This window comes from Eurosta solidaginis, chromosome 2 (assembly GCF_040869045.1).
Source record: "Eurosta solidaginis isolate ZX-2024a chromosome 2, ASM4086904v1, whole genome shotgun sequence".
In the NCBI taxonomy this organism is placed as follows: Eukaryota; Metazoa; Arthropoda; class Insecta; order Diptera; family Tephritidae; genus Eurosta; species Eurosta solidaginis.
In genome coordinates this window covers 247700900-247712086 of record NC_090320.1, presented here as the reverse complement: position 1 = coordinate 247712086, position 11187 = coordinate 247700900, and the positions used below count along the sequence as shown (strand labels likewise).

The window sequence follows — 11187 nt, the reverse complement described above, 5'->3', positions numbered from 1 at the left end:
GGATAATGGTGAAATATTTATGTATGTAAATGTAAATCTTAAAACTAAATAAAAGTAATTAATAAATATTAAAAGACAGCAGTAGTGATGATAACCTTTGGCTGATTATAGATCGAATAGTATTTATCAAATGAAGAAAGAAGACACAGAGAAAAGAAAAGGACTTAGAAATGAACATTTTAACAACATCAATTTGAGATCCAGTTTAAGAGTCGTTAAAAAATGATGTTAGCTCTTTTTTCAAGTGCAGAGCATTACTTAATAGTGGTAGGTAGGGAGTTCCAAAGACGTATTGCAGTAACAAAAAATTGGCGCTCAGAGGTTAGCTTGCGGTATCTAATGTGCTTAAGAAGAAGCACCGATCTTGATGATTGCAGAAAAATAAGCTTACGATATAGATAGTCAGGTTCCTTCGTGTGTATCAACTTATGGAGGAAGGACAGTGTTTTGACTTTTAAAAGATTTTCGAAAGAAATGTTTAGCAACCTTTCAGCATGTTGTGATATGTGGTCAAGTCTTTTCAACCCATAAACATATCTAGCAATGTTGTTGTAAACAACATTTAGTTTGTTCTTGCACAGATAGTCACAGTTTGAGTAAATCACACACCCATGGAGTAGCGTAGGTATTAAGTACGCTTTAGCGAGAAGTAGTCTTATGTGCAAAGGCGTGAAATACTGTGTTAACCATAGTGTACGAAGCATTCCATACACTTTTCCAACCGTTCTAAAAATATGGTCTTTCTATGTCAATGTTTTGTTAAAAATTACACCTAAGTTTTTCGCCGTATCTATGTATTCTATAACGGAATTGTCGAACACTACATTCTCTAAATCATTAGTGTGAAAAGACCTTCTATGAATAACAATACATTATACGCTCGAAAATCTTCCCTAGGGAATCCAGCATACAAAGTTGCCTATATGAGGATGGTTGGTCCAGTTGTTTACCACGTTTCAGCAGGTCTTTCAAAATACTGCTCTCAGAACCGCCACAGGCTGTCTTCTTATGTCCCCAGAACACCATCTACATAATGAGGCGAGAATACTCCCTATCAGGGAGAGAAATGAGATGCTAACCAAACAGTTCCTGTTGAATACCCAGAAAACTGGGCATCCCAACAGACATCTGATTGATGAGCCAACACTAGGCATTTGAGGAAACACGGCACCTGAGAACTCAGCCGTATGAAGCAAAAAAACACAAGCAGGCCCTCAGTGAACTCCACAAACAGGCGTCGGACCTTTATGCCAGGAATTGCCCGGTGAATCCAGTACTCCAACAACAGTACCCAAAGCTTGCGCAATGGGAACGCATATTCCCCAGGGAAACGCGAGTCACTCTAGCTCAACTTCGTTCTGGATACTGTAACAGGCTAAACTCTTACCTATCCAGAATCAACCCCGACATACAAAATGTATGCCCCGCTTGCAATGTGTCCCCACATGACACCAACCATCTCTTTTGTAATGTGAAACCAACGCCTCTAACACACCTTTCATTATGGTCCACCCCTGTTGAACAGCAAGTTTCCTTGGACTCCCGTTAGAGGATATTGATGACTATTTGTGATCGGTCGCACCTATTAGGTGGGGCGAAGCACTGCTACTACAACAACGCATGTACTTTACATATTCATAATTTCAAATTTAAAAATAACATCCCCTAATATCTTCAAAACAAAAATTCACAAGAATGCTGAATAACCAGCAAAATCAAACTCGCTTGAACGGAACTAATAAAGCACAGTTTGACAATCGCTGCACTACAAAAAGTTTGTGAGTAACTGATATAAGTAGCAGCAGAGATGTCAGCAAGCACAGAATTTTCGCATTTTTCAAAGTCGGAAAAATCATTAAAATTGTGCAAATTCTTGTAAAACAATTTTTGCTAAGTAAACTTTGGACATTTAGTGAAAAATTGCATTGCTTTTTGTAAATATAACAATTCGTTTGTACAGTGAAATTCGCCTGAGAAAATCGTGTGATCGGCTATTTTAGGTACACAAAAGACGAAGAATTCTGTGCATATGCATAAGCAGAAACGAGGAGAAAGGATAATAATTTGAAGGTAAAATTTTGCTATTAATTCCCTAGGTGCTTTAATTAATTTTGTAAAAATATAAATATAAAAGTTCAAGAAAGCTAAAAATATAAAATTTTTCTAAGATTCATATGTATTTTTGTAGTTATTAGTAATTGAAAAAGATGGTGGAGACGCGATATCAATGGGCATTCGTCAATGCAATTGGTGCTGCCATCTGAGTTAAAATGGCTGGCAACAAATACCCATTTATTAGAACAAAAAAACTTGATAGAAATCACATTTGAGTCAAGCTAAAATAAACCCTTGAAACTGGAGAAATACAGGTACTTAACATAGCTGTTAAAGAAAAAACAAAAGCATGAAGAAATCCAGCACTTAACAACAACGATCCGCTCGAAGATAAGAAGCACAAACAGGCCCTTTAAGACATCCACAAAAAGTGCGGAAACTAATAAAATGCCTGGTGAACTCGTTTCTCAAAGATAAATACGCTAAACTCACAGTTAAGAAAAGTAACCACCTCACTCTGGTTCAACTTCGATTGGGATACTGTAGTAGTTTAAACTCTTACTCATCCAAAATCAACTCTAACATAAAAAAAATAAATAAATGTAAGGCGCGATAACATCCGAAGAGATTTTTGGCCCGGTTTCTCTTTCAATTTGCGTCGTTCTCCTTTTAGTTTTTTTACAAATTGGTGGGGCATTTTTATGATAACTCCGAACGGCATCTACAAGGCAGATGAGTTTTCACTGCGATCTTTTCATTTTTCAAATACACTCTGAGTGCTTGCCAAACACTGCTGAGGGGCGACCCGCTAATTGAAAAACCTTGTTTCACGCTACCATCACACCACGGCGGCCGCCTCTACAACTCTAACATACCCATTTTATATTGCGCTTGTAATGTGTCGCCCCATCACACCAACCATGTTTTCAATTGATGGTTTTGTAACCAACATCTCCAACATCCATATCTTATTGGACCAACCTTGATGAAACTGCAAGTTTCCTCGAACTTTAGTTAGAGGATATTGATGATAATTTATGAGTGATCGCACCTATTGGATGGGACGAAGTACTGCTAAAACAGCGGCAGGCACAAACATGCATTCATTATTAATAAATAAGCATTTGGTTAAGATTTATCTCCAAACTACTTACTATATAAAGTGTCTCCTTTTTCTATGGACTCCGCTTATCAACCCCTCGCATCCCTTATTGACCTCTTGCTGTGATATAACGTTTTTGAAAATCTGAGGTAGAGTGTCTTTCAGACGAATTTCATTTAAGTTTTGAAACGTAGTAGTTTCGTGAGACAAGCATTTTGAAGCGAATTGACAAATATTTGAGCAAACATTTTGCGAGTCAGAAATGACTAATTTACTTATTTTTTTACACCTTCTACATACATATATTAGTGTCAGTGTAAGTGTAACCAACAACCAAGTGGCCCTTTCTATCTGAAATCGTTTATGGTATTTTCATTTACAAAATTGTGTATCCGACTTCGAAGCACAACGACGCGGTGGCAGCTAAGATGTAAACTGTGAGCAATATGTTTAGTTGTGACGGCTTAGATATAGTAAGTCATTAGACGTTCTTACTGAGTGCTCGCCTACCATGCCGAAAGTCTTATGTTGAAACCACGGGACCAGTAAAATCAAAATACTTTAGAAAATGCTTCTCAACACTACTAGTGTATTTCTAGAACAACTTCTAACTCTCTCTTGTTGTTGTTGTATTAACCACAAATACACTCTAGCGCTCCCCGGGGCCTTCGGGGAGTAACCTTATCGCTACAACAACAACACTCCAAGAAGGTTTTGAGGAGTGTTGATGGTCCTTTGCCAGATATAGATCTGGTACGTTCCTGTAACAAAACACCATTAAGGTACTAGCCCGACCATCTCGGGAACGGTTTGTATGACCACATTGAACCTTCTAGGCCATCCCGCCACCCACCCCCTAGTTCCATGAGGAACTGTGGGTCACTGTGGGATTCCCCTCGCATAGGTGAGGTTGACAATTGGGTTGTGGAAGCTGTGAAGCTAAAAAGCTTTGCATTGCGCTTATCAACCCCTTGAATCCCTCTAACTCTCTCCGGAGGTACATCGTCTCAAGTTTTTCTTACTTCTAATTTTAATTTGGGACGGACTATCTGTTGTTATTGGTATTTTCCAAAAACTATGCCGACGAAGCATAGGTTTTTTGGGCCAAGACTTTACTTTTGACCTGTTCAAAAATGTCCGGAAGTTATTAAAAAAAATATAATTCCGCATTTTGACTTTCCGCAACAGAAAAATTTACATTCTTAATTGTTGACAATTGGCAAGTGAAAGTAAAAATATCGAGAAGCATTTTAATATTTGGCGGCCACCGTGGTGTGATGGTAGCGTGCTCCGCCTGCCACACCGTATGCCCTCGGTTCGCATCCCGGACAAAGCAACATCAAAATTTTAGAAATAAGGTTTTTCAATTAGAAGTAAATTTTTCTAAGCAGGGTCGCCCCTCGGCAGCGTTTGGCAAGCGCTCCGAGTGTATTTCTGCCATGAGAAGCTCTCAGTGAAACTCATCTGCCTTGCAGATGCCGTTCGGAGTCGGCTTAAAACATGTAGGTCCCGTCCGGCCAATTTGTAGGGAAAATCAAGAGGAGCACGACGCAAATTGGGAGAGAAGCTCGGCCATAGATCTCTTCGGAGGTTAGCGCGCCTTACATTTATTATTATTTTTTTTTTTTATTTTAATATTTACCTGATATGAATATGAAGCTTGCTAACTTTAGGATCTAAAACCAGCAGTATATTCGCTAAATGACAGCGAATCTAGTAGCTTTGCAAATATACTCTCGATTTTAATATGTATGCTGGCAGCAAAAAAGCCCATTTATTTTGCTATCTGGCATCTATGTATGTATGCCTGGTGCATTACATCAAACGAGCACCGAACGGTTTTGTATTTAACAGCTCAGCAGGTTATGAACCGCCCGATTCCATATCTATTGCGACCCGCCTCTGGGTTTACCCAACGTCTCTACGCAAGTTGCCAGGTAGTGCATAGTCCCACAAGCAATTACATACATATGTACTTTGTTTTCGTTTGAACAGGCTATCTATCACATTTAAGATAAAAACTAGTGAACGCATTACAAGCGATTTACAAAGCATTGGCATCGAAAAAAAAACAAAAATAGAAAACAAAGATTTAAAAAATTCACATAATGGATATAGAAGAAGTAACAACTCATACAGCTGATGGTTCACACAACAAAAATATATTTAAGTCAGAAATAGTCAAAACTGAAACAGAAACTAACGAAGTGACATCAAGTTCTGTGCAAGCTGGGGCAACCACAACAACACCACCAACGACAGCTATTAGAACTGAATCAAGTAATAATAATAGCAAAACATTAAAACGTTGTTTGAGTGTACCCATTTTACGTGCTGGTCCAGCGTCCACATCTATGACAACACGTTCCGCAGCAGCAGCTATGGCGATGCGTAATAGCAGCGGCAATTCTGCCAGTGTCTCAGCAGGAAGGGATGGACTTTTAACACCAAAGAAAAATCAAAATTTTGTAATGCGTGATGGTGATATTTCAACTGGCAACAATTTCTCTCAAAGTATACATATTGGACGTTCAAACCCTTCATCCAGGTATTAATTTTTTTTATACAACCACTTTTTTATATTGTAATTGTAATCATCTAATTATAAACTTTTAGGGAAGTCTCACCAGCGCCTGTTTATAATATATTTGCACCACGCGCACGCCGTTACTCAGCCAGTTATACACCACATGGAGCAGCTGGTGCTGCTGGGAATGTTACATCGTCTAGTGGATTACCGCTATGTTTGACACCAAGAGTCTCACAGTTGCGTCAAGAAGAATGTGTCGATATGTTGAATAGTCGTGAAGCAAATCATGAACGTGAAGTACATAGTGCCATGCAAATGTCGCAAAGTTGGGAAGATTTGACTTTAGTTGCTGAGAATTGGTCCTGTAAATCGGAGGAGTTAAGCAATCCATTGCAAGTGACATTGCCCTCGGGTGTAGCTAGTTGTTCCAGCCCTAGTCCAACCAGGTATTGTTTAGACTTAAATAAAGCATATAACAACATATATTTATAGCGTACAAAAGAAATTCAGGTACAAATATAGGAAGCATCTCAAAATGTTAAGTGTACGAATAAACCCGCTTATAGTACTAACCACGGATAGAGTTCTTTTATAAAGGTGCTAACACCTTAGAGTTGTGTATTATTATACAGTACACCAACGTCCACTTGCAAAACGGCAAATTATTTCCATAACACAGAGTTAACTTTTCATGTGGGGTTAAAGTCATACATTTTTTATAAATTTTTTCTGCGTCATAAAGATAATTTGCCATTTTGCAAAGTGGGCCTAAGTGTGTAGTGCATGTAGGGTTGATTATTGCTTATTGAACATTGTTGCCTTTGCTCACACCTAGGGTGGTCTCTTGTTTACCTATGTATCCAATGACTTAGGTGGTTTCGTCCTGGTTTTCGTATATTCACATAAGTCAAATTGGGTAATGATGAAATGTATTATTGCTTGGAAATAATAATTTCATTGGTATCTATAAATAGAATTGACGGACTCTTGTTGTGAGAACAATAAAAACAACCAATTACCCCAGGATTCCTGGCGTTACAATACGCAATACATAGCCTATCTATTCCAATTATAACGTCATTTGCATTGGGAAAACCCTGTTATAAATATTAATTTACATGAACACAAATTAAGTTGCCAGGGCACGTATTTAGGCCGCACCACCGTTAAATTACTGATTTATGTATTACTGGATTTCAAGTTGTTGTTGTTGTTGTAGCGATAAGGTTGCTCCCCGAAGGTTTTAGGGAGTGTTATCGATGTGATGGTCCTTTGCCGGATACAGATCTGGAACGCTCCGATAACGCAGGTGCGAGCCCGACCATCTCGGGAACGATTTATATGGTCACATCAAACCTTCAGGCCATACCTCCCTCCCCACCCCAAGTTCAACGAGGAGTTTGGAGTCGCCAGAGCATCGTCTGTTAGTGAAACATGATTCGCCGCGAATAGGTGAGGTTGACAATTGAGTTTGGAGAAGCTATATATTGCGCTGGCAACCTGAAGGCTTGCACTACACAGCCCCTTGAATATGGTATTTTAATCGCCTCTTACGACAGGCATACCTACCGCGGATATATTCTGACCCCCTGACCCGCTGGGAGATTTCATCGTTTTTCACTACGGTTCCTCCTCATACATTTAGCACGTTGCCCGGCTTCTAGTATATGTCTGCTTGGGTAGTTCAATATGTTGACAAAGGAAATACCCCAGCGGGTTAGGGGGCTTAGAATATACCCGCGGCAGGTGTGCCTGTCGTAACAAGCGACTAAAATACCCAAATTATTCAAGGGGTTGTGTAGGGCAACCCTTTCAAGGCGTTGCCAGCGCAATTTATAGCTCTCCAAATCAGCCGAGGCTCTGGCGACCCCAAAGTTCATGGAACTAGGGGGTGGATGAAGGGATGGCCTAGAAGTATTAAGGCGATCATATTAAATCGTTCACGAGATTATTGGATTTGTAACTTAATGGTGCTTTCGGTGAGTGTCTTTATCACTACACTAACAACAAAAACAAGGGTAAAAAGGGTAGTGGGTTCTATTACCGGAATGTACTGGATCCACTTTATGCTACTTCTCCAAAAAAGAGAATATGGAAGTATACGCATTGAAAATTTTCTCCAGAGTAAATATACCGAGCGAGTTTGGCACAGCCGAAAAACCCCAATGCTTGGTGTAAATTTATATTTGTCCGGAATATCCAGTACACATATTCTGGAGTGTTTTTTTTGCTTTTTTTCTGCTTCATTCTTCATTCCCCGAGAAAGATAATTTTCCCCCCCCCAATTCATTAATTTGTTTTTGCAGTAATCGTGCTGGCATGAGACTGCCATATGGTTTATCGCCATCACCGACCAGACGGACGTTCGCTACACGCCGCTCAATGTCTCCAATAGCTATGCGTCCTTCACAATTAGGTCCGGTAAAACGTAAATTTGAATTAGAAGAAAGTGCAACGGGTAGTAATTGGAATATATACTCCCAACCACCCTTGAAGAAAATGTTTACAGAAAGGTAAGTTTTGTCTTTTCGCATATTTAATTCATTGTGATAATAACAGCATTCTTATTTCGAATCATTTAAGTCGCGGCTCCTCGCCCATTTGTCAATCGCCATCCTCCATATGCCCCAGTCCTGATTCGGGTACATATGATGGTGGCCGCATAACACCAAAGCTCTTTCTTTCGAAATTATGCACCACAAATACAAATAATAACAATTCAGCATGTTCATCGCCAAGTAGCAGTGTGAGTGGTGGCATTATTGACTCAACAACTACCTCAGGTGTATGTTCATCTGCTTCTTCGACAACTTCTTCCGTGTCGGGTGGCAGTGAGCCAATGTGTATTGGAGGAAGTGGTGGCGGTAATGGTGGAATTATGGATGAGGGTATTTTTGTAACAGATAGCGATGATAAGTTAAGACAATCGGTAATTTCAATAAGCAATAACAGAGCTGCTGCAGGCAGCGGCTTTACATTGGGAAGTGGGTACAGCAGCGGTATTGGCGTTAGCGGTAATGATGTTCAACCAATGTCTACAGATATGCAAGATGATGCAACACTATTAGATGACATAAAAAGTGAAACATCATCAATTGGTGGTTGCTCTAGCATAAGTATTGAGTCGTCTTCCTGCGATAGCGCCTCCAAAGCAGCCGCAAGCTTTCTTAATAGACTGAATGTGGATGATATAAGTACAAGTCCATTGGCAGTACAGAAAAGTTTTTATATTAATAAGCAGGGTGGTTTAACAGGACATAAAAAGTATATTGTTAGTAGTGGTAGTACTAGTAGTAGTGAACTAATTGAAAGTATTAATGTAAGTAGCACTAGCGGAAACTCTGCGGCGGATGCATTGATTGCTGCAACAGCAGCAGACGTTAGCTCAACGTCAGCTTGCACGAGTGGTTAATAAAATCATATTTATAAAGATTGTTCTTTACTTTTTTTTTTTTTTTTTTCGTGTTAAATTAAGTTTGTGTATATCTAAACGAAAGAAAATGTTGGGATAGTATATTTTTATTTTTGCTTTAATAAAAGTATGTGTTTGTATGGTGGGTGTTTGAAAATTATTGGTTTATATGAAAAGAAGGAGTACTCGTTGCGAAACTGTATATTATTTGAGCTTATTATCCGATCATTGCTCCAAGATCACATTATATATTCCGCCTAGAGATAACCACGGCAATGTATATAACATAATTATTTGTACTTATACAGCAGTTTTTGAATGTTTAATGCAAATATTTAAATATAATACTGGATTTGTGTGGACGAGTTCATTTAAGAGTTTTACAAGACGTCAAGTGCATGTGTTTGGAAGCATTGACAATTAGATGCGCTTACCCAACAATAACTCTTAAACTTTTGTATTCGTAATAATTATGTTTTCATTTCAATAGTTTTCCAACACCCTTTCATATTAAAAGTACATATTATTGGTGGTTGTGTACCAGGAAAAGAAAAGATGAAATTGTTTGTTGTTCGTTCAAATTTATTTTATAGGCTATACCATGCCAAATCGATCAATAGTTGGAATTTGCTCTTCAAATAAATTTTCTTCAATTTTTTTTTTCTAGAATAAATATAAACTTATAATAAATTCAGACATTAATTATTTAGTACTGAATGTCCTTCATTTCTTGAGCAAATCGAAACGATGCCCATTCCGCTCAAAATGAATTCATTCGCGGAACATTAATATATTTTTGGAAATTTCAGAGAATGAAAATAAATATTAAAGGCCTTTTTCAGTGTGCATAAAATTTGCGTATCGATTGTAAATTGTAATCGCATTGAAATCGTATCAGAATATTGCGCCTAGTAAAAAGATTCCGAAATTTGTAAGCGAGTTTGTATTTTTTTTTTTTTTTTTTAGTTTGAAATAAATGGCAAGAAGCAGTGCTCCAACACACCAGGTTATCCCTCCTTTTTCGTGATAAATCTCCTAGCACGTCTTGTGCTTGTTGTTCTTTCAGTATGTATCGTATGATTAAGCCAATTGGGATGTATTTTCAACTTGCTTGACATAGCCAGCGATCAAACCAATATTGACGTGTGCTTTAGCGTGTGTTATTTTTTACTTAAACGAATATTTAGCGCGGTGGACGGTATAGAACCGCACCAAATCAAAATAAAATTTAAAAACTTAAAAATTAGCTTCAATTTTAATTAAGAAATCTGATAGTTGTGTTATTTTGCTGATATCCATGTTGTGAAATATTTCCTTAAAATTATGATTATTATTAAAAAATTCAAAATCCTCTCTAGCGTTGTTGTGCATATGGCATTCAAAAACTTTGTGAAAAAAATTGTCTGTTTGGCCACAAATGCATGTAGTATGATTGCGAGTTTTAATTTTATGTAGATAGGCAGCATCATAGGTGTAACCTACAATGATTCTGTTAAGTATTTTAATTTGTCGAGCAGATAGGGTGCATTTTTTGAACCATGCCTTCACATGAGTATGAGTATAATGTAGTCTAACGTGTTAGGTTTATTGTTGGAGAAGTTCTTGAATTCTAAGAACCAATCTCCAAAAATTTGATTTTTAATGTGTCTTCATCAATGCTTCATCAATAGTGAACTTGACGTCCACAACATTCTCACACGATGTAGCTTCTTTCGCTAAATGGTCCGCGTGCTCATTACCTGAGATTCCAGAATGACCTGGCATCCAGATGATGACCGCTTCCTCAAAATTCCCGTTGCTACAACACATGAGTTTATGGTACTTTTTGTGTTCAAGAAGACAGACAGAAGGTGGAGGAAGTTTTGAAATTAATTTTAAACATGTAGTCATTTTTCTTAGAGAAATTGTAAATGCCGCACCCAGTGCCGTTGTCATTTACAGAAGCATCTGTAAAGAAGATTTTATGGCTGTCGTGTGTGTGTTTATTAATGGCTTCCGTAAGCATGTTACTTTTTTTGTCATATAGTGAGTCCTTGATGATGCGCAAATTGGGCGAGTGGACATAGCTACTCACTTCACACAATCTGT

At 38.2% G+C, this 11187-nt stretch overlaps 1 protein-coding gene across 2 annotated transcripts; it reads left to right on the top strand.

Annotated features, from left to right (window-relative positions):
- Nucleotides 1-1796: 1796 nt before the first annotated feature.
- Nucleotides 1797-9214, top strand: LOC137240798 (uncharacterized). 2 transcript variants are annotated; one of them, XM_067767553.1, is made up of 5 exons: nt 1797-2070; nt 5153-5705; nt 5774-6133; nt 7994-8200; nt 8271-9214. In XM_067767553.1, the coding sequence occupies exons 2-5, from the start codon at nt 5266-5268 to the stop codon at nt 9097-9099; spliced, it is 1836 nt and encodes a 611-aa protein (XP_067623654.1). In that variant the 5' UTR covers nt 1797-2070; nt 5153-5265; the 3' UTR covers nt 9100-9214. The 2 variants fall into 2 exon arrangements, with proteins under 2 accessions (XP_067623654.1, XP_067623655.1); XM_067767554.1 differs by lacking the exon at nt 1797-2070 and adding an exon at nt 4981-5094.
- Nucleotides 9215-11187: the final 1973 nt, after the last annotated feature.